The sequence below is a fragment of the Orcinus orca genome, chromosome 7 (genome assembly GCF_937001465.1).
Source record: "Orcinus orca chromosome 7, mOrcOrc1.1, whole genome shotgun sequence".
Classification (NCBI taxonomy): domain Eukaryota; kingdom Metazoa; phylum Chordata; class Mammalia; order Artiodactyla; family Delphinidae; genus Orcinus; species Orcinus orca.
In genome coordinates this window covers 42,130,135-42,158,126 of record NC_064565.1, presented here as the reverse complement: position 1 = coordinate 42,158,126, position 27,992 = coordinate 42,130,135, and the positions used below count along the sequence as shown (strand labels likewise).

The 27,992-nt window shown below is 36.8% G+C and overlaps 1 protein-coding gene across 2 annotated transcripts; it reads left to right on the top strand.

Moving 5' to 3' along the window:
- The first annotated feature begins 240 nt into the window (after window positions 1–240).
- On the top strand, window positions 241–27,992 carry ARL5A (ADP ribosylation factor like GTPase 5A). 2 transcript variants are annotated; one of them, XM_004276811.4, is made up of 6 exons: window positions 243–595; window positions 10,610–10,670; window positions 11,127–11,274; window positions 13,385–13,468; window positions 18,394–18,545; window positions 21,500–27,992. In XM_004276811.4, exons 1-6 carry the CDS (start codon window positions 550–552, stop codon window positions 21,546–21,548), a joined length of 540 nt encoding a protein of 179 aa, XP_004276859.1. In that variant the 5' UTR covers window positions 243–549; the 3' UTR covers window positions 21,549–27,992. The 2 variants fall into 2 exon arrangements, with proteins under 2 accessions (XP_033255958.1, XP_004276859.1); XM_033400067.2 differs by lacking the exon at window positions 13,385–13,468 and having other exon boundaries at window positions 241–595.

The window sequence follows — 27,992 nt, the reverse complement described above, 5'->3', positions numbered from 1 at the left end:
GAAATGCAGAAAAAAAACAAAACTCGGCGGGGACGCCAAAGCAAGCAGCCCAGAGCCACCTGCCCCAACCTGCAGCCCGCATTGCCTGGATCCCGTGGCTCAGTCCCGCCGCCTGAAGGTCGTCCGGCTTGGCACAGCAGCTAGGGCCAGGCGAGTGCCCTTTCCCAGACCCCGCCCCTCCGGCCGCGCGCCTGCGCCTTCCCGTGGCCTCCGCCCCGCCCCTCGCCTCCCCCGCTCGCCCGGTAGTCGCCGCCTCAGCTGCCCGAGAGGAGCTGGGGGAGGACGGTGGCCTGCGAGGCTCGCCGCAGACAACGCGGCGGCGATGTCCGCGAGTCAGGCGGGAGCCGCGGCGGCAGCGGCGGGTCCTCGCGCACGACAGGGCGTCCTGGGCTTCGGCCTCCCTCCGGTTCCTAGGAAGCGGGCCGACGGCCAGCGCGGGAGCAGCAGCGGCAGAGACGGAGGCTCCGGCGCGTCTCTCTCCTCCCCTTGAGCCTGAGCCGGGGGAGGCCAGGCGGCCGGGGTGGCTGGAGGGGGGTCCGCTGCCCGAGAATGGGAATTCTCTTCACCAGGATATGGAGACTGTTCAATCACCAGGGTGAGGGGCTCGGGCCGAGCGCGTACGGGTTAGGGAGAGCGTCAGCCCTGGCCGGGTGGGTGGGGGTCTCCGAATACTTCCGGAGTGTGGGCGGCGCGGTGGCGCGCGCTCTCTGCGCTGGGTGCGGGCTGCTGCGGCTGCGGGCCTTGGGGCTGTTCGCTTCCACTCCCAGCTCGGGAAACTCCCGACTCGCAGCCCTTTGTCTTAGGAGAGCTTCATAAGAAATCATGCCTCAAATACACCCATTGCTCCGATTTCGATTGGGAGTGGAGAGGGTTTCTTGCCTCACGTCCGACGCCCCTGAGTGGCCCCGCTTGGTCCACGTTTCAGTCCTTTTTCCTTCAGCAGTTGGGTTTGCACAGCACTGAGAAATGCTGGGGTTCTCTGGGATGAAGGTTACAGGTTGTGGCCCCAGCCGCACCACTGAGCCCCCGAGGATTGCAGAATGCGGTAAAACCTGAGGAATCTCTCTTGGCTTGACCAGTACATTCAGGTTTATGAGCCTGCCCTCCACCTCCACCCCGCCCTTCCCCGCTTTGGGGAGATTCTTCTGCATCCTCAGTAGTGATGGTCCTCTCTCCTCTTGCCATATTGATATCTGTGTTTAAGGTTAAGCTTAAGGTCAGTTTCCTACTCGTGTTGCTTATTTTGAGGTTTTGGGGGGCTGGATTAAAAAATGGTAAAGTGTTTCACCGAAAGCACTTAAAAATCATATCATATGAAACGTTTGTTAACTGTAGGTAACGACTAAGTTACCAGGTATGGAGTGTATTATAAAGAGATGCTTAAGTTCATCTAAACTCAAACATTGCCTTGAAATGCATATCAGATTTATTGAAATTTGTTACAAAATAAGTGTAAAACTGGGGAAAGAAGATACAATTTTAACAAAAAGAGTCCATAGTCATTAAGATACACTATAGTTACTGGTGTACTTTTGTTCTTTTTAATTCAAGTAGGGTGATTCATCATCCTGGCTGTCAGTAACTTAGTTTGTGTTTTTCTCTTGTGTAAGCTGGTGGTGGTGTCACAGCCCAAAGTTTTCCAGTAAAGACTTAAATGAATGGTGGCATCTATTATGTACAAGCATCTCCGCCTCCTCCTTCGTTGTCCAGCTGCTGCTGTAAGAAGGCGATTGGGAGGGAGCAGAACTGGAACTTGTGATCGATCTCTAGTGTATCTTTTAAAAATATAAAGATGATAGTGTCGATCACATGATAGTGAATGGAAGAGCAGTATTTCAAATGATTTTCAAATGATATGGAGAATTTTCATAAACTGGAGAAAGCCAGTTCTAATCTACACTGTCTCTGGCTAGCTGTTTCTGTTGAGAGAAGGGTGAGTGGGAGCCAGTCACTTAACCTCTCTGGGTCCGGGTCTCACCTAGAACAGCAGGGAGCTTGACTGTGTGACTGTGGAGCCCACAAATCCTAAAAACTTAATATGTAGGTCTTAAGAATTGAAACTTAACATTGCTGTAATACTGGTGGTGCTTATAGTAGATAAGATCTATTCTAGTTTTTAAATCCATAATTTTGTATTATTTTTAGCAAAGCTAGTATTTCAACTCTGCTGTGAAATTTAGAAAGGCTTTGCTTGTTAATTGAGCTCTAGTCCTGCAAGAAAAATTAGGTATTTCCACTTTCTATTTTGAGTCAATGATAAAACTATTTGTCTCTGTAACTTAAGAATGAATTAGAATTTTGCCAACAGCTACTTGCCAGTAGTAAATAATGATGTGTACTTTGTTACCACTAGCAGTCGCTGAGTAGTGTTCTTATTACCTGTATTTTGTGGTAATTTTTGACTGGACATTTATTTCAGTGTTGGGAATTAATAGTAAGAGAAATTAATGAAGTTAAGTTCTAAAAATTTAGATGTCAATATTGTGAAAATGTGAATAAACTATTTCTCTCCTGTTAAATGATGTGGTTGTCTTATCAGCAGGGTCACTTTAAAAAATATTCAGCATTAAATTTAATGTCAGGTACTTGTTGGTCTTTTTAGTTCTGTATTAAACTGGGTATGTATATGTGTGTTAGATATATCTTGGATGCTTTATTTTACCTTCAGAAGATACAGAACACAGTCCTATGTTCTTTTCACATAAACTGTTGGAAGGAAGTTTTGGGGGATTACAGAATTTGCTATGCTGATGAAACAAACTGTAACATCTCTCTCTCTCTCTCTTTATTTTTTTTGAGCTCCCTTTAAAACAACTCTTTCAGTTTAAGCTTAAAATGTGAGTACACAGTGAAACCTAATTGCATATTGCTCAAACTTGAAAAACCAGAGGTTCCATTTAGGTGATATTTAAATCAGTAGGGTACAAACTTTGTCCTAGATGCTGTTGTACGTATCATTTTTAAAAGTTTCTACAGTCCTTGGAAGTAGTTATTCTTTTCTCCTGAAAAGAGGAAACTGAGGTACCAGTGGAATGATTTTCCTAGACGATGCAACTGGTAAAGGCCAGAGTTAAAATACTGCAGAAATATGCTGCTGACACTGGTCTTAAAGAAGTGACTGGCATCATTTTTTTGTATGAAATCCCCTCCCCCCCAAAGGTGTTTCTCAGTTACTAAACTATAAGTGTTTACAACTTTAGGACTTTGAAGAGTTGCCATTAGTATCTTTTAGTATAGAAGGACTTACGATCAGTACTCGGTTTGTTTATTAAACACGTATTTTGAACACCTATTTTGTGTTGGAGGACTGTTCTAGATGGTGGGGATAGACAAGGAACAAAACAAACAAGACCCCCTACCTTTATGTGGGGAGACAGAAAATAAGCTAACTTCATCTTTATAGATAAAATAATAGCAGTTAATACTGGCATGCAACGTTAGGTTCTACATGTTTCATGCAGTTTAGTCTTAATTGATTTACTCTTAACCACAACCCTGTGAGGCAGATATTCTCCCCCATTTTAAAGGGGCAAAGAAACATTAGGTACCTTGCTTCAGGCACTACAATTAAAAGTGATAGACCTTTTAGATAGAGATTTTAACCAAGGTAGTCTAGTGCCTGAGTTAGTGCTCTTGAAACAAAACAAAACAAAACTTCCTTTGTATAAGAAGGATTCGTGTTAGATAAAAGGAAGAACTTTCAGACACTACTATGAACTATGAAAGAAGTTGTGAAGTTTCCTCATGGATAGCCTTGTTTCATTCTTCCGATTGGTTCTTAGGAATGATACGTTGTGAATGAGTTCTGGACAAGCTCCCTGTGCTGCAAGACCTGGTGCTGGGAAAGCCACCTCTGCTTCTGTTGTTTTTTTTCATTGTGTGGGAATTCAGAAGTGCAGAAGAGTACATATAGAAGCTGAGTAGCTAAAGGGGTGAACTGTGCCTGCTATTAAAAATTTTAGCTCCAAATTCACCCTTTTTGCATGCTCTGTGGATACAGAACTGGGTCCTTTAAGTATTTTTCTTTTGCCCTTTGGCACGGTGTTAGGCTCTGTCGGTAGACAGCATTGGAGGGACCCTGAAGGAGGAAAGGATTTTTCTTCCTGGATATGGCGTGCTGCTCAGCAGGGTCTGTCCTGCTCATGCAGTGTGGACATCTCGAGTGGCTGGCTCTTGCACTGTGTAGTGGTCAGCAGCAGCTTCTTCTAGCACCCACTTCGGTTGGTCTCAGAATGGAGGCCGTCCAGTGAAATACCTCCCAATGAACAGTTTTCCCCAGCATCCTAGAGGGAGGATTTCCAGAAAGATCCACTGGCAAGTTTGCTTAGCTACTTCTCTGACATTCAGTGAGCCCTGGCCCGGCCCTCAGCAAGGTCTGCATCTCAGTCCTGGGGAATTGGGGGAAGCTCTCAGCCCTAGAGATAGGGAATGCTCCGTGTATTTGTCATTCCTTTAATCTTTAGAGTTACTTCTTGTTAGCCAATCCCTCATTACTCCAATCCTCTGTAGTAGTTATTTTCTTTAAATTAAACTTTGAAAGTTCAAATTGCTATGTGGTTTATGTTTCCTAATTGGATCTCTACTTTTGCCCTGTATAATTGTTACTTTTCATTCAGCGAAGTTTCTTCCCCCTGAAACTTCACTACCGTTGCTATAAATCGCAAGTTTATTTTCAAACTTTGTTTTTTATTGATGATACTTTTAGATTTTGCAAATTTTAGTATGTAGAGACTTGATTAGTTATCTCCCTTCTAACCTTTATGTCTTCCAAATCTGATTTATTTATTCACTCATAGTTTATTAAGCACAAGCTTTATTCTAGGCTCTGTGTTAAGGCCTGAGAGAACTGTAGTAAACCTGACAGAAATGGATTTTTTGCTCCATATGAGACAGAATCCACGGGGCTTAGTGATAGTTTGGATATGAGGTGAGAATGAAGAATCAGGAGGACTCTCAGTTTATCTGCCTTAGTATTTGTAGTATTTGTGTTTTCTGGCTTTGGTATGATTCACAGAGATAGAAGTCCTCCAGGATGACAGTGACATTTCTTTTTGCTTAATTTACTGACTGGTAGCTGGTAGGATATATATATATATAGACTCTTAGAACCTGGCAGTAAACAGAACTGCTAGGCTGCCTGCGTATATCAAAAGGAAGTAAAGAAGGGAAACAAGCATTTTCATGACAAAACAGTAAAGTATTGATTGGGAAACTAAAGCCTAAGTGATAACTCAAAATTCCATCCAGGCACTGTGACAGTGTATAGTTGTTTTGGCTTATCTGAGAAACTGCAAGAATGCTATGGCATAGATATTCTAGAAGAAGAACCATACTAAGCAGTAAACTTGTCATGAATCACATGCATCAAAGAGTTGGTATACCCAAAAGTTTTATTACATTTTCCCGTAATAACATCTCTTTGTATACATATTATATATTCTATGGAATGTTTGTTTTGAAGTGCATTATAACAGTTTTTAGCTACAAATTTGTGTTTTTCATAGAACATTGTTCTGGTAATGAGAGACAGAAGTTGGGGTGGTGAAAGAACCTAAGGATAGTCAAAGGAAGTTGATTTAGTATTAGAAAGTGTGAATAATCTAACACTATTGTTGGGGATAAACTGGCTTTTCACCATTGAGTCAGCACCTTTATGTTTGATCCCATTGCACAATTATGTCTTAATTTTATAGTTCTCACTGTGACCCATGTGCTATACCTTAGACTTAGGAAGCTGTTATATAGCCATTGGTGCTTTATTGTAAAAACACACAAATATTCAAATAGAGACAAGTTCTAGGAGGGAGTAGATATAAGTTGGTATTGAATGTGGCTTGTAGGTGTTTAGGTGGGGTGAAGAGGTGAAGGACCTCTGGATCATGGCCTCATTGGAATGCCCTCCAGAGAAATCTCAGACTGCTCCACAGAACATGTGGCTCCTTGGAGATTTTCTACGTTCTGCACATGCTTGATGTGAGACTCTTTCCTCCTCTTTTTCTTTTTAAAATATTTTAACCACTAAAAAAACCCCTCATGCGTTCAAATATGTTAGCTTGCATTCACTTGAATGACTTTAGAAATCTGCTTTCTGTCTTAAGAGTTTGGAGGAATGTTTGCGTATTTATGGCATTTGTAGGTGACAGGAATTCATTGTGTTTGTAAAATTAAATAGACAGAAGAGGGAGGTTGTTTCCAGTATGGACAGTGGTTTGAGTAGCTTCTTTACTACCCCTGTCAACATCTCTGACACTCTTTTCTCCTGTTTACTCTCTACCATGCCAGACATGAATTCTCGCCCTGTATTGTCCACCAAACCTTCTCTCCCCAGTGTGCTTCCTTTATTTCTAGGTACTAGTGAAGAAAGACTTAACGAGACTTTACATCTTTATCTACCACAGGTTATGTTATCTAATTTCAGCTTATTCTCTAGTTCATTCATTCATTCAGTGGCTGTAAAAGGTGTGTCTTGAAACTGTTCCCTCCATCCTGTCCTTAGCTGGCAACTAACTTGTGTAAGGAGGAGCCTGAATCCCGTTGTGAGCCTCTTCTGCCATCTGCTTTGTCTCAGTGTATGTGTGTTTATTGCACAGTGGTTTGTTCACAGTAGTTTCACCTTATCATGTTCATCTTGTGGTCAAGTATGATACAGAATCTTTCTTTAGTTGTTGTTGTTTTTTTGCCTAGTTAGTCCTTCCTCACAGAAGTGGTAGAAGAGTACTGTGTTTGAAATCAAGAAATAAGCCCAATGGGGCATGGCTAAATTAAGGAGACCACTTTAAAAAACAAAACCAGATGGGGTTTTCACCTTAAAAGCAAAGGAGGCCAGATAGTTTTTCTGCTGATACATCTTACTATTACTCAAAATACCTTTTGAAACTCCTTTTAGAATTTCTTTAGAGACACATTTAAAAATAATATCATTTAGGAATCACACCTCATTTAACAACAAAAAGGTAACAATCGTCTTAGCTGCCTTTTACCTTACGACTGAGATGATACCACGTGGCTCCCCTCCCCCTTTAAAATCAAATTCATCTTCAGAACACCATTGGGAGTGTTCAAAACAGTGTATCTCAGGCTCTGAAAGCAATGGCAAGAGAAAAGTAGCAAAATATTTTGAAAAATGGTAGCATGGTTAGAATAAGTGTTTAACCTCCTTAAGTGATTAAAGGCCTTGCAAGAGACAGTGCTCTTGTATTTGTGATCTCTGTGTGTATAATTCATACACACAGATGCATTTTTTAGTCAGTCTGTAGTTATTTATCATAGATCCTTGCCTAAATTTGTATTGTTTGCTTTTGCCCCTATTTTGTACTGTTTTTAGAGTATCATTTCTCTCATTGGTCAGAGTAATTGTATTTTCTTCCTGAGTACTGGCAAGTCTATCTAAATTTAGTCCTGCAGCTAATACATAGGGGTTTACAAAATGATGTTCCTGAAACTTAAAAATAAGTTGACGTTTTAAGAATTATATTATTAAAAATTGGTATTCAAGTGAGAAACTAAAAAAACTTTCATCCAAGTCAGCGGTCAGAGTATAGCCCAATATGAATTCTGCTTATATTAGAATGTTTACATTGTTTGTATTACTAGAACTGAAGAAGATATCTGTCATCGAAAGGGGAATGCCTAATTTGGGGACATAGAAAAATATAGAGTCAGGCAAAATTGCCATGCTGTTTAAAAACTTCCCGGGTAAAAAGGCACCCTGCTCCAGGGACTCAGTAATCTGGCCCTGATGCAGGTATGGCCCTCCTGTGAAGATGGATTTGTCAGTCACCACAGCGTTTAACACTCCCTTTGATGGGATTCCATGCTCCCCAAGTAATCTGATTTTAATTCAGTCACCCTACATACTTTTTCTTAGGCAGAAACTGCACTTGTCAGGTAGTTTCATTTTCTCAGTTCCTTCCCCGTAGTCATCTCTAAAAGATGATAGCCTGGGCCTGCATTTTTTAAATGACTTTTAAGAACCTGTGTGGGGGGAGCATGGTGATGTCAGTTTAGGACCCTGGTGGTTCTAAGCTGCCTGCTCTTTCTTCAAAGAAATAAGTGATTGGATAAAATGGATTGTATTAAAATTTTCTATTTACTTGATCTTCGTATTTTTGTATAACAGGAGGTACCTATGTAGCATTAGGAATTCCCCTCTATGGTAAATGTCAACTATTTGGAAAACATCTACTACCTGACTGCAAAAGCTTTTTCTTAAAGATCTCCTTACTCTTAGGTGTTATAATCCTTAGCATTTATTATTTATAGAATGAATATTAATTCAGCATTTACTGAGTACCTGCCTTGCACCAGAAAAAGTTGTAGTTACTAGGAATATGAAGATGATTAGCATGTGATCTATATACTTGAAGGGTGCCTCATTAAGCTGAGAAGATTAGTGAGTGTACATGTAAATTATTATAAGTGCTGTCTTCGAGGTGTGGCAGAAGAGCAGGAGAAAGTGATTTTTCTTGGGAAGCTAAACTTTAAAGATTAGTAGGAATTCTTTAAATGGAGAATTGGAGAGGATAATTCCAGCACAGGTAAAAACCATGAGTATAGAGGTAGAGAAATGTTTGCCGTGAACATACGTGGCAGCTTGTGTAGGGAGAACAGCTTGAACTCCAGCTTAGATACCTGGCGGTAGTGGTGAGGGGTAATAAAGCTGAAGCCTGTTCATTTGGGAGTGGCTTTATTTACAAGGCTGAGAACTTGTACCTTGTTTTCCTGTCAAACTGGAGAGCCATCATTTAAATAACAGTGGCATTATGAGCTTTATTGTTTCTAGAAAGATTACTCTAGAAACATTAGGAAGATGGACTGGAGATAGTCTGCTTAGGTACAGTAAGAGATGAGGAGGACTACAACTAGGACAGTGGGAGGAGGCAGGTTTGGGATATATTTTTGAGGTAGAATAGAACTTGGTGACAAATTAGATGTTCGGGTTGAGGGACTCCAAAGGCATCTGAATTAATGGTAATACCATTAAGCAAGTTAAGTAAGATAGAATTAGGAACAGGTTTGAATATTGGGTTTTTGGTTATGTTGAGTGGCACTGTGTCTATCCAGTAGGTAGATTGGAGCTTAGGAAACATTTGGGAACATGGATTAGGAATTGTCTTTCTTGGTGGTAGGCACACCCCATGTGCTGTCTTAATCATGACATAAACCCAGAAAGAGAGGTAGTGTTGCCCCTGTTTTACAGTGACGAAGCTAAGAGTTAGAGAAATAAGTCATTTGCTCAGGGTCACATAACCACATGTATTTTTCCATCTTGCTTCTGTTATCTATTACTGTGTAACAAGCCAATCATAAATTTTATGACTTAAAGGGATAATTTATTACTGTCTCTCATGGTTCTGTGAGTTCACTGAGCTCAGTTAGGAAGTTCTGGCTTGGGGCTCATTTGATTACATTTGGATGGCAGCTAGCACTGGAGTCATCTCCAGCTCCACCTGGCTGCATATCCAAGGTGGTTTCTCTATTTGTGTGTCTGGCGTCTCAGCTGGAATGGCTAGAACAACTGGGGGCATCTGTGTGTCTCTCTCCACAAGATCAGGCCACGTGATTAGCCTGAGCTTCCTCACTCATGCATAGCAGTCTTGGGGTAGTCAGACTTGTTACGTGGTGTCTGGCTTACCCCAGGGGGAGTTGTCCTAGAACCAGGCAGCAGCTGCAAGGTGTGTGATAATCTAGGTGTGGAAGTCATACAGCATCACTTCTGCTGCATTCTTGTGGTTAAAAGCAAGTCATAGGACCAGCCAGGATTTAAGGGGGGAACTATATAGGGGCATGAATATCCAGAGGCCATCTTTGGAGATTAGCTTTCTCCACACACTGCTGTCTTTCAGGATAGTTTTTAGACAGCACGGCAATAGATAGGCCCCAAGATGCCTTGTTAAAATGTGAAAGGAGTGTAAGAAGAGAACTCTGGGAAACATGACTGTTTGAAGGAAGACCCAAGGAAGAGGAGTCAGTGGAAAAAAATAAACATCAAGAGACAGAGGAAGAAAACTTGGAAAAAGTGATGCTTTAGAAGCCAAGGGGAGAGGAAGCTGCTGCCACCATAGCTATAGGTCCTTAAATTTGGTTAGAAAGACCCTATGGTTCAAATGTACTCAGATAACTTACAGTTACCTTTTGCCAGCAGCTTTAAAAGGCTGCCCTTTTTTTCCCTTCCCATTCATCCCATCTCACCTATACATACCCAGTTAAGGCCTAAAATTCACATTTAGAACTTAAGTGACTTAGTTAAGTTTAGTTAGGTAAACTTAAGAACTTAAGTTTCCAATGTGAAACATTTATACCTCAAGTCATCCATAAATTGTTGTGATTACATTTGGGATACTTTACTGAGAGTAGGCTTCCATAGAGTGGAAAGAATGTAGTGCTTCTGGCTTCCTTCAGAGAGATGAGATGAGATTTCTCTATGTAGAATGAGGGGGATAGGAGGTTAGACCAATGGCGTACTTCTGGTCTTGCTGTGATGTTCTTTTGAGTTACAAGAAGGTATAAAGTGCCATGTACTGAATTATACCATAGCTGGAAAGAATGGGTGAAATAGGAAAATTTTTGTTTTTGATTAATAAATCACTGGTGTTTTTCTTTTTTTCAGAGCACAAAGTTATCATTGTTGGGCTGGATAATGCGGGAAAAACTACCATCCTTTACCAATTGTAAGTACTAACTACTTAAGATTTTTTATTTTATTGTTTATAGTTTTTCAGCCTGAGAGATATTTGATTAATGAAAGCAATAAAAAATTATATGGAATCCAAGTTACTCTTTAAAAAGGCAGGTTGGCCATGAACCAGGAGCCAAATTTAAGCAACTGTTTCTAGAGAGCTAGAAATTTATGACATTGAGCATGTTGTTCAGTTGTTTTGCTTGTGGAGAGTAGAGAAATATTTGTTTCTATAGTTTCCTGGAATGAATCTAGAGTATTCCAGATAGTCCACTACCTAGCTCCACCTCTGTTTAAACCCTTCATTCACTCTTATGAGCTAGTGGAAAGGGGACATTTGGGTACAAAATATAAAAGTAGGTCATGCTGACTTATCCCTTAATTGAAAAATTTTCAAACAATCTAGCTTCCTTGCTAACTGTAATATATTTGAACTTTTTTTTCCCAGTTCTATGAATGAAGTTGTACATACGTCCCCAACAATAGGAAGTAATGTAGAAGAGATAGTGATTAATAATACACGTTTTCTAATGTGGGATATTGGTGGCCAAGAATCTCTTCGTTCTTCATGGAACACTTACTATACTAACACAGAGGTATGTTTCTTAATATACTAAGTCTTCTATGAATATAATGCCTGGGAAACACCTTCCAGATATGAACTCTTATAGCTCGTCTTTTTGAAATATCACAGTATGTTAATATAAGTAGAGTTTAAACATAGTGGAATCTTTGATTCCCTCTTTCAGGGTCATTGTTATATATATCCATTCTCATTGAACCTCTGTAGGGAGAATTGGTGATTGATTAATCTGATTTTATATTGATCCTAGAGCTTGCCTTAAGTACTTGTTTTAATAAAGAATTCCATTTCACAGTTTGTAATTCTGTTTCTCTCTTACTATTTATTTATGTCTGCGTAGAGGAAATCCTAGTTAGATGCGAGGGCTCTGATGGTTTGAATTCTTGGCCAGAATTTTACTATGTGTTTTCTTTTATGCAATACAATTGCACATTAAAGAATTCTTTTTCTTTTGATTATAAAGCAATTTAGACATAATCATGTGTTTTATTTACATATTATTTGCCAAGAGAAAATTTCTGACGTTTGAGAGCTTCACTATATAGACCTTATAAGATGAAAGGCTGTGACAGTTGTTTTTGTAGTGCTGATTATAAGTTAATAAATCTCCAAATGTATATACAGATGAATATTATGTCAGTAAGACACTATTAAGTGTCTCTAATGACTTGATCCCCAACACTCCATTAAGCATTTGATTATGTCTTTTGGAGAAGGAGGAGTATATATAATTAGTATTCCTATATAAAACGCTGCAGGTATCAAGTTCATGGCAACACCTTGAAAATTAATAGCTTTGTTAAGAAGGCTTGGAGTAGAACAGGTGTTATAGTGATAAAACCACGTATCAGTAAGGTCTCAAGTGAGAGAAGAGGGAAAGTAGCGGTTCTATTATCCTTCTGCATTATGGTTGATGAAATCTGAAGAATAGAAAAGATCCTGAAAATTACTGTGGTTTATTTGGAAATGAAAAGCTAGTTCTAAACAATAAATAGCACATACTAATAATAGGCAGTCAGAATTAACTTGGGCATAACAAATGCCATCATAAAGCAACTATATCTGCTTCTGTTTCCCTGGTGCCTTTTGGTGTTCATGGAATTGAAGAAGAGGCACACTGTAGCTCAGTCCTGCACAGCTCCTTTCGAGTCTTTGATTGCATCTGGTCTCATCGTCAGTTCAGGAAAGAGTTATGCCACTTATATAAGGAAGAGAGCATGGTTTTCGATATAGATTTATTCTTTAAATTTGTTGATTTTTTAAAAAATTGATTTCTTTAACTGTCACATTACTTTATTCTCATACGCATACCCTTTTAGATTTTTTTTATTAATTTATTTATTTGTTTTTATATTTGGCTGTGTTGTGTCTTCATTGCTGTGCACGGGCTTTCTCTAGTCGTTGCTGTGCGTGGGCTTTCGCTAGTTGCGGTGAGCGGGGGCTACTCTTCGTTGCGGTGCGTGGGCTTTTCGCTGTCGTGGCTTCTCTTGTTGCGGAACACGGGCTCTAGGCGCGCGGGCTTCAGTAGTTGTGGCACGTAGGCTCAGTAGTTGTGGCTGGTGGGCTCTAGAGCACAGGCTCGGTAGTTGTGGCGCCCGGGCTTAGTTGCTCCAGGGCATGTGGGATCTTACCGGACCAGGGCTGGAACCCGTGTCCCCTGCATTGGCAGGCAGATTCCCAACCACTGTGCCACCGGGGAAGCCCTCTTTTAGATTTTTAAATTGACATTAATAAATAATGTCTGTCTGGAAGTAACTTAAATTTAGGATCATATTTTTGTCTTACTGACTTATGGTGCAAATAGGCCCATTAGCATTCAAGATATTAATTTAGAAAACAAACATGTTACATATTGGCTAGAATATTAGCAGAATATTCTAAAAGAATGATAACATCATATTGTCTTTTACTTTCTCTTAAAAATTAGTAAATATGTCTGAATTCAGGATCAGACCTTTAGGTTTCACAAAGTGTAGCGGGTATCTCTGGTTTTCCAGTAATACCATACCATAAGGTTCTAATTTCTTGATAGCTGTTAGCCTGTAAATCAAATAAACACTTGATAAATTTTACAAATATCAAATTATGTAATCACTAATGATTTTTTTGTTTTGTAATTTTAGTTTGTAATAGTTGTTGTGGACAGTACAGACAGAGAAAGGATTTCTGTAACTAGAGAAGAACTCTATAAAATGTTAGCCCATGAGGTAAGTAGGATTCTGGCATTAGATGTACGGGGGTGGGATATTTCTATCACCTTTGTACTTTCTACTTTCTCATGAGCATACTATTTCAAATTTTTAAAAAAATTCTTTATCTGCTGGCCATGCCTGCTTTATAATTTTGACACTTCCCAACTTGGAAGCATATCTGGAAGCAGCAGAAAGATTGAGGAGTCAATTGTAGTATTTTAATTCCATTCATCTTAGATAAATTTGGTCTAGAAGTTTTCCTGGCCAAAAAGACCTAAGTTGACTTTCATTTTGCATTTTAAATAGATTAATTATACAGACGATTATCATTAGAAATGAGATTTTACAGTGTCAGGGACACACAGCGAGTCTTGATTGTAACTCAGTTATCTGACTAATATTTAAATTTGTTGCTCGTAGGTCTCTGATATTGTTTCTTTAACTGAACAAAACTGTTATAACTAGCCACATTTTCTTAGTCCTTGAGAAATATTACTGGTAGCATAATTTGAAAATTACATAAACTGAATAATATAGTCGGTAATGATAATAATAACTGTAAAATCATATAATATTTATAATACAGTCATATCTCTCTATCAGCAGCGTTTTGGTTCTAGGATGCCCACGGATACCAAAATCTGAGGATGTCCAAGTCCCTTGTATAAAATGGTGTAGTATTTGCATATAACCGGTATGCACATCCTCCGGTATACTTTAAATCATCTCTAGATTACTTATAATACCTAATACAATGTAAATGCTATGAAAACATGCAGCAAATTCAAGTTTTGCTTTTTTGAACTTTATGGAACTTTTTTTTCCTGAATATTTTCAGTCCGAGGTTGGTTGAATCTGAATGCAGAACCCACGGGTAAGGAGGGCTGACTGTAGTGGCAATTGATTATTTTTGCATGCCTTTTATTGCAGATGTTACTTTCTCAACTCAAAGGTGGAAATAGAAAAGTTAATATTCAGTGGAATTTTAATAAAGCTTAAGAAAACTGGGATATCTTTGTAATGAAGTTTTATATTAATTTTAATATTGATTCAATGATTTGCTTCTGAGATTTTCATTAAGAATTTTGGTATGTTTCAGACGTAAGGAAACTTGGTAAAGTGGTTATGTAAACTGAAGTTTATGTTTTGCTTGTGGTGATCATACCCACCAAGATGCACCTTCCCCTGTTTTGGACTGATTCTAGCAGTTGTGCTAAACCCTTTGGGGTTTTTACAAAAAAACACATCTTGCCTTTGTACATGTATTTAACAGCTTTCAGTTCTAGTTTGAGAAACAGTAAGCAATAAAAGAGGCAGGGGGCTAAGGATTTTTTAAAATTTCCCCTTTGCATTTTACAAGAATACATCATTCTTCATTTTATACCAAAGGGTTGTTTTATTGTTGTTTTATGAAGACTTTAGAAAAAGAAAAATAAGACACAAAATGTATTTGTCTCTTGACTATATTTTTTACTCTGTAAACAGGTAGCCTCCCTATTTGATTCTTACTCTAATTGGCCAGGATGTAGGAGGATCAGTATTATAAAAAGCCCAATAGTAGGGCTCAAAGTCATTGAATTTTATAAGTTGGGTCATTAACTTGGATAGATCAATTAACCTCATCTGTTATGGATTAGTACGCTGAGGCCCAGTAGTTTATGGGACTTGAATTTAGGTATTCACGTCATTCAGGCTCTTTGCTGGGAAAAAAAAGTAAAAGCCAGAAATAGGGCCTAGCTGGAAAGTGATAGGAGAAGGGATGAGATTACCAGAGAAGAAGGGAATTACAGATGAACTTGGGAGCTAGAGTAAGCCACTTAATAGGGTCAGGAAGAGCCAAATAGGCAGAGTTCTGGAGAGGGAGGGACATCCGGATCAAGGATGAGAATGTGTGAAAAACAAACTTTGACATGGGTTGGTCAGATGTTTCTTGCATACCACAAAAACCAACAGAGTCGTATTATCATCACCAGTAATGATTCTATGTATTACTAAATACAAAGCTATAAAACATGTAAATTCATTTCTGAAAGCTTCATCTTAAATGAAGCATAAAACTTTGACGCTCATGAATTTTTAAAAAGTTCCAAAGACAAAAGGATAGATGAATTTTATTCAGAATGACTCAACTTCTAGGAATTATCTTCACAAAGGAAGCTTTGCGAAACAAACTGACAACTACATATGGCATATAGAAGATGCTAAATAAGTATGTTTCATGTGCTGTTATTCATTTTCTTGACTAAACTAAAAAATATTTTTAGACTCTGAAGAACAGAAGTTGATATGTAGCAGAGATATGTAGCAGAAGTTTTTCAAAGTGTTTAAAATGGGTGTTGTACAAAAGACGCTGTTTACCTTGTACTTTGACCTCGTGTTAAGTCAAGTTGAACAACCTTAACCCAATGTATCTCTTTTCTACTATTATCATAATGCATAATTGGTTGTGAGGTTATTTAATAAAAAGTAAAGGAATATTTTCTTTCCTCTCTTCCTAAATATTTAAAAGTGGGTAATACAGCTTAAAAAAAAAATCAAGAACCCTAAATAAAAAAGTTTGAGCCTGTGAAATCTAGAAAAAGTACATTCAATATGGATTTTTTTTCTTTTCTCTTTTTTAGACCTTTCAGTAAATGACTTTTTATTTCTTATGTTTTCCAATTTTCAGTCCAGGGGCTTCTCCAAATAATTTTGTTACTAAAAGTGATGAAGATAGGTTACTTGTAAATAAAATAGCATAAACTTTGTGTCCTAACTTGTGCCAGGTATTTCTGTTGTCAGATATTTCTAAAGTGTGTTTGTTCTCTGAACATGCCAGCGTTAGCAATCCTGACCTATATAAAAGATTTCAACACACACTGGCAAGAGATAGTGAAACCTAGACGATAGGAAGATAGGAATTAAATCCCATGGAAAGTCCATCTACTCAATGATTCAGCCATATATCAACTATTGATAACTGTTCCATGTTCTGATTAGGATAAGAGAAAAAATATCCATATACTTGATAATGTATATGTGTACTAGTTATAGTTCATCCCTTCAAATTTTTGCCTTATATAAATAGACAGATGAACTGAACTATAGCTGAAACAAATTGAATAGGAGGTCTTAAAACTTAATGTTCTAGAGTATCCTTTTCTGACCAAGCTATTCAAGTAACTCTGTCCTTATCTGTAGTAGTGTAGTTGCCATCCTGCAGAGGGCACTGTAACTAAGCCAGCCTCCTTTGTTATATAAAGCATATTGCAGAACTCCTTTTAAGCAAATAAGAAATTTACTACTTATATTTTTTATTTGCATCAGAAAGAATCAAAGAAGTCATGGAAACTCTGTTCTAACAAGAGTAAAATAATGTGGAGCAATGTCAGTTTAAACCTACTGAACACTTTCTTGCTTCAAACACACATACACATGATTGAAACCAAAATATTCCACTAAGATCCCTAAGAAGAAGGTGGCATTCAACACAGCTGTGAAAACTTGCAGACATAGCCCAAAACCTTAGTTTCCTCAATATCTCTTAAAATATATAGGCAGAATTTTATGAGAGTTTAATCCACTTGTTGAGTGCATCCATCATAGTTTCTTAGCCCAGGATCCACGAATGGACTTTAGGATATCTATTAACACCCTAAAATCATACATAAACTTTTTTTGACATAAACATATATACATTTTTATGAGGGAAAGGTTCATAACTTTCTATAGGTTATCAAGGAAGCTCCCGGCTGTAAAAATGGTTGAGAGAGGGGAAGGTAGAGTACAGCAAAAGGAGACGTAGAACCTTTGGTCTGCTTTGTGAGTAGAGTGTTACATCAGTCATTTGGAGGCATGCACAAGGGTAAAGCTAATCCTCATTTGCAGAGCAATAAGTGAACTAACATTTGTTGAACTGTCGCCAAACCCAGGTACTGAACTGAGTGCTTTAAATATAGTAATTCGTTCATTCAAACTACATCCCCAGGAGGTAGGTGGTGGTCTCAGCATTTAACAGATGAGGGGCAACAGCTATAGTAGGCAGATCTCAGCTCAAACCTGGCTCTATTATTGAGTAGTTATGTGACTCTGTATGAGTTACTTACATCTGAGTCTTAGTTTCCTCGTCTGTAAAATGGGAATAGTAAAGCGTATCTTGTAACAGTCTTGTGAGGATTAAAGAGATTTTATTCGGGAAATGGTTAGTATCGTGGGTGACTTGCTCAGATTAGATACTCAATAAATGTTAGTTATGAGGAACAGATTCAGAAAAGTTAAAAGAACTTACCTCAGAGTTGAAGCATAGAAGTGGTAGAACTTACTATCTAATTGGGAAATTTGATAAGTTTAATGGTAGTCTAAGAATGCCCTATCAAATATTCAAATCTAACACATCTTCATGGACAAAGATAGAAGAGCTAGATCTCAGAAGATGAATAAGATTGGTTTAGGTTAGCACCTTCCAATTGAGAAAAGTCCTAAGGCCTAAGGTGTATATTGTATATAATGAGTTAGTTTATTTCCTAAATAAACTGGGAAGAAGGTTGTAACTTTAGGTATAGATACCTATACCTACAGTATAGACTGGGGTAGAATTTTGAAAAGCTCTTGAGTCCCATGCTAAAGAGTAGTTCTTAGTAGCCATAGAAGTTTTGGGTTGGGGAAAGGGTTAGATATGTATTAAATTGGAAGATGTGACTGTTTGTTAAATACAGCACTTTGGACCATAAAAATGTAATCTAGGAATGTAAGAAATATATAAATCCATACAAGTGTAGATTAATTTATTTAAATGTGTTCAGTTTGATATTTACTTTCCATCATAAGAGCTATGAGATACTTTTATGTCAAGTAGTTGAGAAATTCTAGGTTACAAAGGTTATCATATATAATCTGTTAATTAAGTTGGAAAATGTATGAAAAAAATGAACTGGCCCTTACAGTTTTGTTTGCTTTTATAGGACCTAAGGAAAGCTGGATTGCTAATCTTTGCTAATAAACAAGATGTTAAAGAATGCATGACTGTAGCAGAAATCTCCCAGTTTTTGAAACTAACTTCTATTAAAGATCACCAGTGGCATGTCCAGGCATGCTGTGCTCTTACTGGCGAGGGGTAAGATGTCTTCTTCATGAATAGCATGTATTTAACTTTGAAACATGTATTTCTTTTTAAAATCAAATATTTAAGGTTACCATGTACAGAACTTTGTAAGGGAGAGATGTAAGACATAGTCCGTGTCTACAGTGAGAGAGTTTTTAGCTTGGTTCTGTAAAGAATTAAACACAACATACACAGAATACACATAAACATACTGAACTAAAGCATGTGAGCATATGGATGATAGAGTTGCTGTAGGAATTCTGAGAAATGGGCTTGTCATGAGTCTGGAGAAGTCAGGAAATAGTTCCTGCACTGGCGGTGCTGACTTATAGTCTAAGAAAGGAACTAACGCTTGCTGAGCGTGTCCTTGCCTTGAGTGCTTTGTATAGAGTGTTTCATTTATTCCTAACAATCATGTAGACCAGTTGTTTTTAATTCACATTTTATGCATAAAGAAGCTGAAATAGAAGAAGATTTTCATGTGGGACTAGTGTGCGGATATGCCATCAGTGCTGTCAAGAGGGAGTTGCTGCACTTAAAAAAAATAAAAGAGTTAGAATTGGAGAGAGTGTGGCATGAGGGGGTGCCTGCAGTAGAATTTTGCCCATGTCTAATGCCCAGAGATGAAAGGATTTCAAGAAGACAGTGGTTGTTAGCATTGTTATATGTAAGAGATATAACATAAAATAATCTATATGTGGCATAGATAGATAGTGTCAGTGATTCAATGTTTGGTTTACTCTTCACTGTGGTCTTAAAAGGAAGGGAATTTCTGCCACTTCAGGTAAACTCATGTATCTATGCCACAAGCTTCTGCCCTTTCCTGACACCTGAAGAACCTCAACCCCAAATTTAAGACCTTTATTTAGAAGCCTTCATGTATATATTTAAAAGCAGAGAAAAAAAAAGAATTAAATTGGGGGGCTTCCCTGATGGCGCAGTGGTTGACAGTCCGCCTGCTGATGCAGGGGACTCGGGTTCGTGCCCCGGTCCAGGAAGATCCCACGTGCCGTGGAGCGGCTGGGCTCGTGAGCCATGGCCCCTGAGCCTGTGCATCCAGAACCTGTGCTCCGCAACGGGAGAGGCCACAACAGTGAGAGGCCCGCGTACCGCAAAAAAAAAAAAAAAAAAAAAGAATTAAATTGGAGATGAAGCTGAATCTTAGTGTAATAGAAGCCACTGTTACCTGATTACAGATATTTGGAAGAGCATAATTAGATCCTCAAAGAAGCAAATCTGTTCATTAAAAAAAAAAAATCAGACAATACCAATTGTCCACATACTTATTTAAGTAAAAATATCTTTTACATATTTCTTTGTCGAATAGTTTAATACATGTCAAGATGCATATATAGATATAGGTATATCTTTATATATTATCTTTGTCTATCAAAGGTCTTTAGGCAAAAGCACTGATTATAATACTAAATTTGACAGCAAAGACAAATCATCTAGGATTGATAAAAGATTCAACTTATATACTTTGAGTAATTGTGTGGAAAATATATCATTAGGATACATATGAACTCTGGCAGTTTTATTTTTAAAAGGGGACATCAACAGATGATGGTATCTTTTCAGTTTGGGGTCTATGTAGACTTCCATTTGCAGCAGTTGGCAAGTGGAAATGTTTGGTTTGCGGGGTACTGTTGTTTCCCTGTGCAGTCTGACCACCTTGGTCTAAATGCTTGGTTTTAGTATTGGTGACATTTTGACTCCCATCTCTGCCATTTGCTAACCTCTCTAAGCCTGGGCTCCCTCTGTAATATGGGAAGGGTTCTGGTCTTAGTGTTGTGAAGATTAATGAAGATAATGGATATTAAGTGCTTAGCGCAGTTTCTACTTGGCTGTTAAGTAACTACTATACCTTTAACAGTTTGGAATTAAATAATTTACTCACCTATTATTCTTATTATTTTGTATCATTTTCTATGAGTAGTTTAAAAGTAAGGAATCGAGTAATGGCAGAAAAGTATGGGCCAACACCAAAACAACCACTTATTTACCTCATTGCCCTTTTTTCCCTTCTATTTCTATCATCTTTTACATTGTTAGACTGCTATACAAAAATCTGAGTTCTGGCTTTTTAAGTATTAATATAGTAGCATAGTTTCTCATATCTATAAAAGCTCCTTGTAGATAACCGTTAATGCTTCATAACAGTCCTTCATTTTCTTATAAAATTATATGTACAGCCATTTCTCTCTTACTAAACATTTAGATTCTTTTACTACAATGAATATCTCTTTCTGTATTTTGGATTATGCTCAATTACCCATTGTTCAGTGGTAACTGGTGTTAGTGATGTGAGATTTTATTTCTTTCAGATTTTTAAAATATATAGATGTAACAAATATTGTGTGCATACTTTGTTTTAACAACTCTACTATATATTTAATATCCTGTCATTTCTACTTCATTTATATCATGAGCATTTTATCATATTGTAAAATAGTCTTTGAAAGGAAGTTTTTAATATTTCATCATATGAATGTTCCATAATTTGTTAAATTTTTCCTCTGTTGCCAGACATATAAATTTTACTTTTTCCTATTAAGAATGCTTTCATGAACAGTTGAAATACATAAACCTGTCTTTATCTCTGATTATTTTTTAGGATACATTTCTGAAAGTAGAAAAAGGGGTAGAGTATTGATATTTTAAACATTTTTGATACTTCTTGCTAAATTACTTTCTGTGGGCATTCACTGTGTAATTATTGAGCTCCTTGTATGTGTCAGGCAGTATTCTAGGCACTAGAGACATAACAGAACCAAAAATATACGGATGCACTCTGTGAAAGTATGGCTTCACCACAATAGCACCAACATTGAATATTACTGATTTTTTAATCTTTGTTGTTTAGGTAGATGAAAAATGATATCTTCTTTTAGTTTGCTGTTCATAGCTTTTTAGTTCATAGCTAAAATATCTTAGTTAATCAAGATATTTTATTTTCTTTATAGATTATGCCAAGGACTTGAATGGATGATGTCACGACTTAAGATTAGATGATCTCTACTGACCTGTTCTCATAGACTTTGTATAAATGAAGTGCTGGACTTTACCTGAAAGCTGCAAAAATTAATGGTTTAGATATATTTATAATAAACTGATTTAAACAGTTAAACTTTTTCTATAAGAAGAACAATTAAGACCACTTGTTTGAAAACAAAGATGAAGTCTCACCTTTCCATCTGCTTTCTCATTAGTTCCTTCCAAAGCAAGGTCTTAAAGCTGTGATGGACATTTTTCTCATAAAGAATCCTCTCAGGACATTGTGTAGCCTGTGGTAAGTACAAAGGGAGAGGAGGATATTTTTAACTTTAAGAGCTTTATTATCAAAAGTATTTTGCATAGGGTTGTGTAGGTATTATGTATATACCTCAAATTCAAGTTAATGGCTTTGATTTATGTTCTTAAAAAAAGGAAATAACACAAAAATTAATAACATCCTTAGTTATAACCATAATGAGAGGAGTAATGGCATTGGTGGTAAGTGCCATTTTGTACTTCCCCTATGTTCTCTGTATCATACTAAGCAACCCCCAAATCATTGAGCTGCTCTTAAAAAAGAAAGAAAAAAAAAGAAAGGAAAAAGCTTGACGTTGTGTACCTAATATTTTGTTGACCAAATCACGTACAAGGAAACATGTAGTCCAGCTGAGTGAAATATCTGTCATATTCTTGACTTAGTATTACTTATGGGCAGAATTGCACATTGAGCAGTCACCAGATTGCTCCCTTTACTGGACCTTATGCCATCTAAATTTACTGAGTAAATTGTTAATCTATTTTCAGTTAATCATTAATTGTGATTAAAATTATCAAGTGATTTTTTTCCAGCATTAATTGGAAACTGTTGCATGAAATATGTCTACCCAGAGAAGAAGTATCACACTATAAATATTATCAAATAATTTAGCTACAGTCTTCTTAGATATTAAATTGTATGTCAAGCATTTAAAAGTCAATTTGAGATGAAAAGTAAAGCATATTTTCTAAGCAACAAAGATAATTTCTTAATTTGAAAGTTTCTTATTTCTTAACTTAGGAGTTGGAATAGTTTGAGGGTTTTTTTGTGTTTCTGTAAGTTTTCCTCTATCATCTTAAACCACATGAATGCATTGTTTGACAATTACAAAATATGAATCATTTTTAGTGCTTTTAAAAAGAATTTGGTTTAAATATTGATCAACATAATGTATGATTTTTACTAAGAAGTAACTTGGCCCCAAAACCTTTTATGTTTGCTAGGTTTTTTTTTTTTTTTTTCCAGCATCTGAAAGTCTAATGTATTTCTGTTATAAATGTAAACAAACTTATCCTAAATGTGTTAAAACATATTCTCGGGCACTCTGTTGGTATATCTTTCATGCCCTGAAAATCTGGTGACTAATCCCAAACTGGCACGTTTTAGAATATTCAAGAAAAAAAAAAAACTACTTTTAATACCAGCCTTTTAGATTTCAAAGATTTTGATGAAAAATAATAGTACATACTCTAAGTATTGACAAAACTTTGAAAGTTCCTTTCTATAAAATATAAAATGCTCGTTATATAAATCCAAGTCAGGCATGGGAAATCAGCATTTAAAATTAGATGTTTTGTGTTTTATATTTATATTATAATGTTCAAAATGCAAGTATAACATTTTAATATTTGTGAACTTGCTTTTACAAAAGTAACTCCTAAATTACTAAGCTTTATTTGTTCATATGTCCTCATACTTTTTCAAATCACTGTAAGAAATTGCTTGTATATTAAAAGCCCAAATCTATTTTGTTGATGTTGCAGTGTCATCACAGACAAATATTCTGTAAAGTAGCCCAGCAAATCCACACCTTTTATCCTTTTTGTCTTTTAATTTGAATAACCATGGTTTAGTCCCTTGAATTGCTGCCACATCAGTTCAGCAATATACCAGCACATTCCCTTGTCATCAAGGTGTTAGCCAAAATTTATTCTTTTTTTTTTTTTCAAAATTTATTCTTAATTGGATGTTTAAAGCATGTACTACATTGTTACAGTTGGTTTAGTAATTGACATGGCATCATGAGCATGCATGAAATCTTTTACCACATTTGTGAAACATGCTTTTTTTGTTATATTCTACCCTCCAGGCCAAGCATTAGAAAAAAGGTGGTACCTTTATACTTGTGCATAAAACCAAAATTACAATGGGAAAAAACTTTTTAAATTTGTGTACGAAAATACATCGAAATCATTGTAACAGTATTACTTCCAAATAACATGGAGAGCCTCATGAATAGTCATATTGGTGATTTATATGTAGTTTTTAAGTGGAATTAAGCAAAGGGCAATGCTTTTGGTTTTTTAATATGCTACTTTTGGGTATAAACAAACATTTTATTTAAGGTTATTATGCTCAGCTTTGAAAAGAACAAAGCTTCATACCTCTGTACATGTGGCTGGATTTAAATATCCTGTGTTTGATACTAATTTTGAAAGTTGTGTAACTTCTCTTGATATCTTCGTAAAAGTAACCATATTGCTATACGCATTTAAATATGTTTAATTTTGTCATATTGCATTTAGGAAGTATATCTTACACAGTCTAATAAGGATTCTTGTTTGAAATTTTTCAGTTCTATCTTCTTTGGCCCTCATGGATGGGCAAAGAATACATTGAAGGCAGGTAGTTTGCGAGGCAGGGGAAAGTGGGTAGGGAATATGACATTTTGCCTTAAGAATAAAAAAGTGCTTCAGCACTGCTGTCTGGCATTTTTAATGCAGGTAAAGTGATTTTAGAAGCGTGGCGTGGAATAGAAAAGAATTTCTGTTTTCTGGCCTTCAAGAAGTGCCTAGTAGGTAGTGACAGTGAGATCACAGAGAAGTGCAGGGCACTGAGGAAGGGCCGGAAGTCCCTGAGATGTTCTTTTCTTTTCTGTCTGAGTGTATAGTATTAAGATATCTAGAAATGGGATTCTGTTGTCCCCCCTCACAGGCACTTTACATCTCTTGCTGTGACTGCAGCAACCACATACAGTACAGACAACCTCAACATTTGTTTATATTAGTGCACATAGAAAAACTGTAGACAGATTTCTAGTTTTCTCTGCAGGAATTTTTGGGAATATATCTGTAGTGTGTTCTACTTTGTATATAGGGGGTAATAGCACATCCCAGATTATCTGTGGACTTTGGAATCATCTTCTCTCAGTTACCCAGTCATACCCTAGAATCAATCCATCTTTCAAGGCTGGGTAGAGACAAGGTTTCTTTGCATGACTTAACTTTGAATACTCCCACTGTCCAAATATAATCTGGAACTTCTTGCTTTAGGATTGGCTTTCCCATAGCTCAGCCATCCCTTGCTCTCCGGTACCTTCATTGCCCATCAACGAAGATATATTATCTTGGTCCTGGAGATATTCTAAACTTTACCCATATCCACTGTTCTCCAAACTACTAGTTTCTAAGTTGGTTCTCTGGTTCTTTGCTATCCTCCACTGGCTTGATTCATTGATTTGCACTTTGCTCATTAGAGAGTATTATTAGAGTTGTTGAGTACATCACAAGACTGGCTTGCTGTGTGTACAGCACATAAATACATGCCAGCAGTAGAGTCCTTTAAATTATACTCTATTTAACATTATAATACTACTTAATTTTAGCTTCTCACAGTGAAAGGTAGATTCAGAAAGATAAGAGAACTACCTAGACTGCCAGCTCCTTGAGCTACTGGGTAGACGTGAAAGGGATTAAGTTATATGTGTATTATCTTCCCATTACCAAAAATGAGTTACATTTTGAGGAATAAAAGACACCAGACCAAATTCATATGTAGTGTTTAACCTGAAGACATTCCCACATCCTTAAAACCATAGACCACATTCCATTTTTTCCCCTCATGTTTACTTAAAGAACAAAGATAAACATTAGCTGTCTAAAGGAATTAGTAATGAGAAGCCTATCTTTACAAAATAAACCTGTTGAAATGGACTTTAAAAACATCAAAATTATCAATCACCATGTATTGACACTATAGATGCAGACATAATATAGACAATACTTTTTTAAAGTTCCACTTATACAAAAAATAAAACTTCTATATCATGCTCCCTCAAAGAATGTACGATAATTTTAAGACCAGGATGGTGGAGTAAAGGAAAGAAAGAGAGAATTTAAAAACCTTGGATGCTAAAAAGTGAATCTATTAAATCCTAAAATCATGTGTGGGATTGTGAAGAAATTGTAACAGGATACAGTTGGATTAATTATGCAATATTTCTTACCGAATGTCTAGCCCTTGTGTATTGTTCTGAAAACTACAGTTTGAATCTTTATGGTCTTGCCTGCTAGATATTGTGTTCTTTGGTAGAAAATTCCCATAGTCTGTACTCAGCAAGTGCCTAAAACTGATTTGTGTTGATTTTTAAGTCCATCTAATAAATTATACATGTTTTCTATGGTATTATATGTGCTTGGCTTACTGATGATACAGCCTTGAGGGTTTTTAAGTCATAATTTTTGCTTGGTTTGACTAAAAAGCCTCAAAACTGAAAATACCCATCCTAACCCTGAATAAACCATAGGTTAAGGAAGCACGAGCAAAACCATTTTTTCTCTTTCCTAATACAAATATTCCATGACCCTGGTGTTAGTTAATGCAGAGACTAGAAAACTAGACTCTATTTCTGTTCTTTTTAAATAGTTTTAACACACAGAAAATTATATTGTGTTTTAAAATCTTAGTAAAAGTTTGTTGCTTGTGTAAGAGTAGCCTCTTAATTCTCATACTTAGTGGTTAGTAATTTTAAGTCGTATCATTTAGATCTTGAGCCATTTCATGTGTGTGCACACCAGAATCCTTCCTCTTTAGATTCTCCTTATAAAATGAAATATTTGATAGAACTCTACTATGTTTCTCATGTTCATTCTTCCTTCCTTCCTTCCTTCCTTCCTTCCTCCCTCCCTCCCTCCCTCCCTTCATTCCTTCTTCCTTTCTGCTCCCTCCCTCCCTTCATTCCTTCCTTCTTTCTTCCTTTCCCCTGCCTCCTTCCCTCCCTCCCTCCCTCCCTTCATTCCTTCTTTCTTCCTTTCCCCTCCCTTCCTCCCCTCCTTCCTTCCTTTCTCTTTCTTTCTTTCTTTCTTTTTTGACTGTAAACTCTGGGGGCAAAGACTGTATTTTCAGTGATTCACAGTTACATTTTGTTTATATTTTAAACAATCTTGCATGAAAAGTGAAATGTATATATGATTTTAATTATTATAATATATACTATTCTCTTCCAAAACTTCTTACATTGGTGATGTAAAGAAGTCCTCTAATTATTTTTGCTTGAAATAGTCCTTTAGATTAGAGTAGTCTTTTGTTACATTATGTCCCTCTATGGTTCCTTAAGAGGAAGTGATACCTGCAGAGCACTTTTAAAGATATTTTCTGGGTTAATGTTCAAGATAACACATTGAAAAGGAAGCTATAATTATGTCTAATGAGGGCTCTTTTGGTTGCTAGAGATGAGAAAAATGAATACTAATTTTAATTTGTGCTTAAAATATATTTTACTAACTATATTGATTTTTAAATATGACAAATGTATCTTGTAGATATTAATCTTCCTTATATTTTCCTAGAGAAACTAGATGAAAATGTGTTCCAACTAGTCTCTATATATTGACATATGTGCTCTATGTATGTTGACATAATTGAAGCTGCATTTAATACAACTAATTAGAAACATTTTGAAAATTTTTAGGTTTGTTGTATTGGAATTTCTAATATGATACAAGGTTTTGACTCAAGCTTTGTATGCAAGAAGAGGTGGAAAATTTTTCTTATCTCTTTATCATTTTATTAACTTGTATTTCTCTGTATCCTAGGAAAATTGTACATTCAAGGAATATTCCAAAAAGTGATAATCTTAGAGCACTTGGGTGCTTTTCTGTTTCATCAGTACTGATATGTTAGGTACCTAGGGAAATAATGCTTCAGGGCCTTCTTGACAAGACAACTTCGTGGGTGGCTGGAGGATATTTATGTTTGTGCTCATGTTGGGATGGAGTGGCAGATGGTATAGGGACCTCTCCATTGGTAAAGCAGTGCAATCAGCTTCTTTGCAGGTGTGTTACTTCATTATACTTGTAACATCATTCCTGTGTCCATAACTGACTGAAATGTCAAGTTCCAGAATGTAAGGCATTGGGTCAGGTGACCAGTAGTAGGACCTAGTTTATAATGCAATAAAGGAATAATGTTAAGGTATGTTTGAGGGGAAATAACAAATATGATTTTACTGCTGAATTTCCATGTTTAATATGTATATTAACTTTTTTTTTAAGTTGCATGTTAACCTGGTAAAAAGTATTGTCTCTGCTTTATGCTTTGAGTAAAAAGAACAGCAAAAAAAAGACAAGTTAAATTGTTACCCTATTATGTACTATTACATATACCTTTTCTTTTAGAAAAGGTTAATTATAATTACTATTCACACA

Coding starts and splice junctions, on each gene's coding strand:
- ARL5A (XM_004276811.4), top strand. CDS start 550: ATGGGAATTCTCTTCACCAGGATATGGAGACTGTTCAATCACCAGG. Junction 10,671..11,126: donor ACTACCATCCTTTACCAATT/GTAAGTACTAAC, acceptor TTTTTTTCCCAG/TTCTATGAATGAAGTTGTAC. Junction 11,275..13,384: donor CTTACTATACTAACACAGAG/GTATGTTTCTTA, acceptor TTGTAATTTTAG/TTTGTAATAGTTGTTGTGGA.